The 2,333-nt window shown below is 64.4% G+C and overlaps 1 protein-coding gene across 1 annotated transcript; it reads right to left on the reverse strand.

Annotated features, from left to right (window-relative positions):
• Window positions 1-32: 32 nt before the first annotated feature.
• MNEG_13384 (hypothetical protein) lies at window positions 33-1,574 on the reverse strand (the record flags this gene model as incomplete). The annotated part of the gene is made up of 4 exons (XM_014038145.1): window positions 33-127; window positions 480-633; window positions 1,014-1,088; window positions 1,440-1,574. The coding sequence occupies 4 exons, from the start codon at window positions 1,572-1,574 to the stop codon at window positions 33-35; spliced, it is 459 nt and encodes a 152-aa protein (XP_013893599.1).
• Between the last annotated feature and the right edge of the window lie 759 nt (window positions 1,575-2,333).

Genomic DNA, 2,333 nt, shown 5'->3' on the forward strand with positions numbered 1-2,333 from the left:
CATGCACACAACACACTTTCACCCAGCCTCACTCACACCCCCACCTTCATAGACTCCAGGTACTGCGTGTCGACGCCACTCTCGCGCGCCAGCGCGATGCGCCCGGTGCGCGCGGCCTCCAGCACGCCTGCCATATTCGCGCGGGTGACAAGGGGTGACGTCACTCGGGACGCGGGCGCCGGCAAGGCGGGCTCGCGGTGCCCCGCGACGGCTCCGCTTTTCTGCTGAAGGGCCCTCGGCGGGTCTCGCCCGTGCTCTCTCGCACCCAAGCGCTCAGGAGCGCGTGCGGATGCCCAAAAACAGACTGTCATGTACGCCAGGCCGCCGCCCGCACGCGCGTTGGCAGCCCCCGAATCCCCCAAACCCCACCCGCATGCACCCCCCCCTTAATTCCCGCTCTGCCCACAAAGCAGAAACTCAGGCCCCTCGACCCACGTTCCCGCCTCCCAAAAGCACCCCTCCACCCCCAAATCGCCCACCATAGGGCTCCAGGAGGTCGACTATGGCCCTCATCTTGTCCTCGCGCCCCTGGGCCTCCAGGGTCATGGTGGTGGGCCCCACGTCGATAACCGCCATGCGGAAGATCTCGCACAGGTGCCGCAGCTCGCCGCGCTGGCTGGGGGCGCAGCGCACCTGAGCGGGGCCAGGGGAAAGGTGGGGGTGGGCGGGGTAGTGGTGGGCGCCGGCGCAGCTGGTGCTGGGCTGTTTGGGCCGAGGGCGGCAGGGGAGGCGGCCATTGCCGGGGCGGCGGGCAGGCGTCCGGGGGAGGGAGGGCAGCTGGTTGCCGTCAGGCCCCTGGGCGTACGGCAAGGATTGCACACGAGTCAGGACTGAGGGCTCGCACACAACCACACAACCACACAACCACGACTCCACACTCTTGGCACCCATACACCCATGCACGCACGTACCACACGAGCACACACTTGGTGCGTGCGCACACCCTCACATACAGGTACACACATTTCACATACACAAATACACACACATGACATGTACACACAAAAGCACACCTTGACCAGCATCAGCTCCCGCGCCACATAGGGCTTGGATGTGATGTCCTCGCACGCCTTGACGTTGACCAGCTTCTGCTCAGGTTCCCAGGGATGGTTTGGGGTAGGGTAGGTTGAGGTTTGGTATTTGGGTGTGCGTATGGGTGTGGGAGTGTGTTGCGCGGCAGATGTGTTGACACGGTGGTTGTCGAAGGGAGGCCACGGCCAAAGCATCGATGTGGCCCAAGCACCTCGCCCGCACGCAGACCGCCACATGGGGGCGACGTGCCAACCATCTCAATCGGAAAAGAATTGTTTGGTGAGCGAAAGGGCAAGTGGGCGCCCCTCCAACGCACAAGCTCGCGTGTACACACACAGACATACGCGCGGACACACACACACACACACACACACACACATGCGCGTGCGTGCGCCCTGTCCCCGCACCTTGACGTGCTTTATGAGTGTGCGGATGCCGTTGGACGTGCCCGGCACGACCGTGGTGATGCGGCTGTCCCCCGGCGTCTCCGCGGGGCCCACCGCCAGCGACTGCACGTTGTAGCTGCGGCGCGCAAACACCATCGTCACCTGGCGCGCGCGCGGCGGGAGACAGGGGGCCGCGGGGGACGCACGTTAGGAGGAGGGGCGGCGGCCAGGGTTGGGTGACGCGGGCCTGACCCGACCCAGGCTCACGCCCTCAGACGCCTGCATATCTCCACTGCGGCCACGAGCTGCACGCCCCACCCGCTCTGCTTCACGGCGGCCCGCCTGCTGGGGGGCGCATCGGCCACGACACGCCCTTCCCCTCCACACAACCAGCCCCCCGAAAAAGAGAGTGACAAGCCCAACTAGAATGTCAGCACGCGGGCAGCCACCCCCCTGTAAGCGTCAAAAAATGCACAATTTGGAGCACGCCAAGCAGGTCTGGAATGCGAGCATGCGGGCGGCCGCCCCCCACCTCCTGCAGCACGCCGGGCAGGTCCGCCACCAGGATTGAGAGGGTGTGGGGGCGGTACTCCTCGCTGCTGATGTCAGCGCCCTTGTCGCGGGAGTAGCTGCGTTTAAAAATGTGAGCGTGTGTGTGTGTGTGTTTTTCCTTACAGGGAAAATTTGCGTAGGTTTATGTACGACATTGCAAGAGAATGAGGGGGGAGGAAACAGAGCATGGATGCGTGCTTGCGGATGTGTAAAACGCGACTGCGTCCTTGAAGTGGTGATATGATTTGGCTTGTGCCCAGGGACTGCACAAGCGCTCAACCGCCTGCTGCAGCATTGCGAGTCTCATGCCCCGTGAATCGCATCAGCTGCGCGCGGATCCGTTCAGCACGCGCCGCCCCTCCC

This window comes from Monoraphidium neglectum (genome assembly GCF_000611645.1).
Source record: "Monoraphidium neglectum strain SAG 48.87 unplaced genomic scaffold scaffold03791, whole genome shotgun sequence".
Lineage (NCBI taxonomy): Eukaryota > Viridiplantae > Chlorophyta > Chlorophyceae > Sphaeropleales > Selenastraceae > Monoraphidium > Monoraphidium neglectum.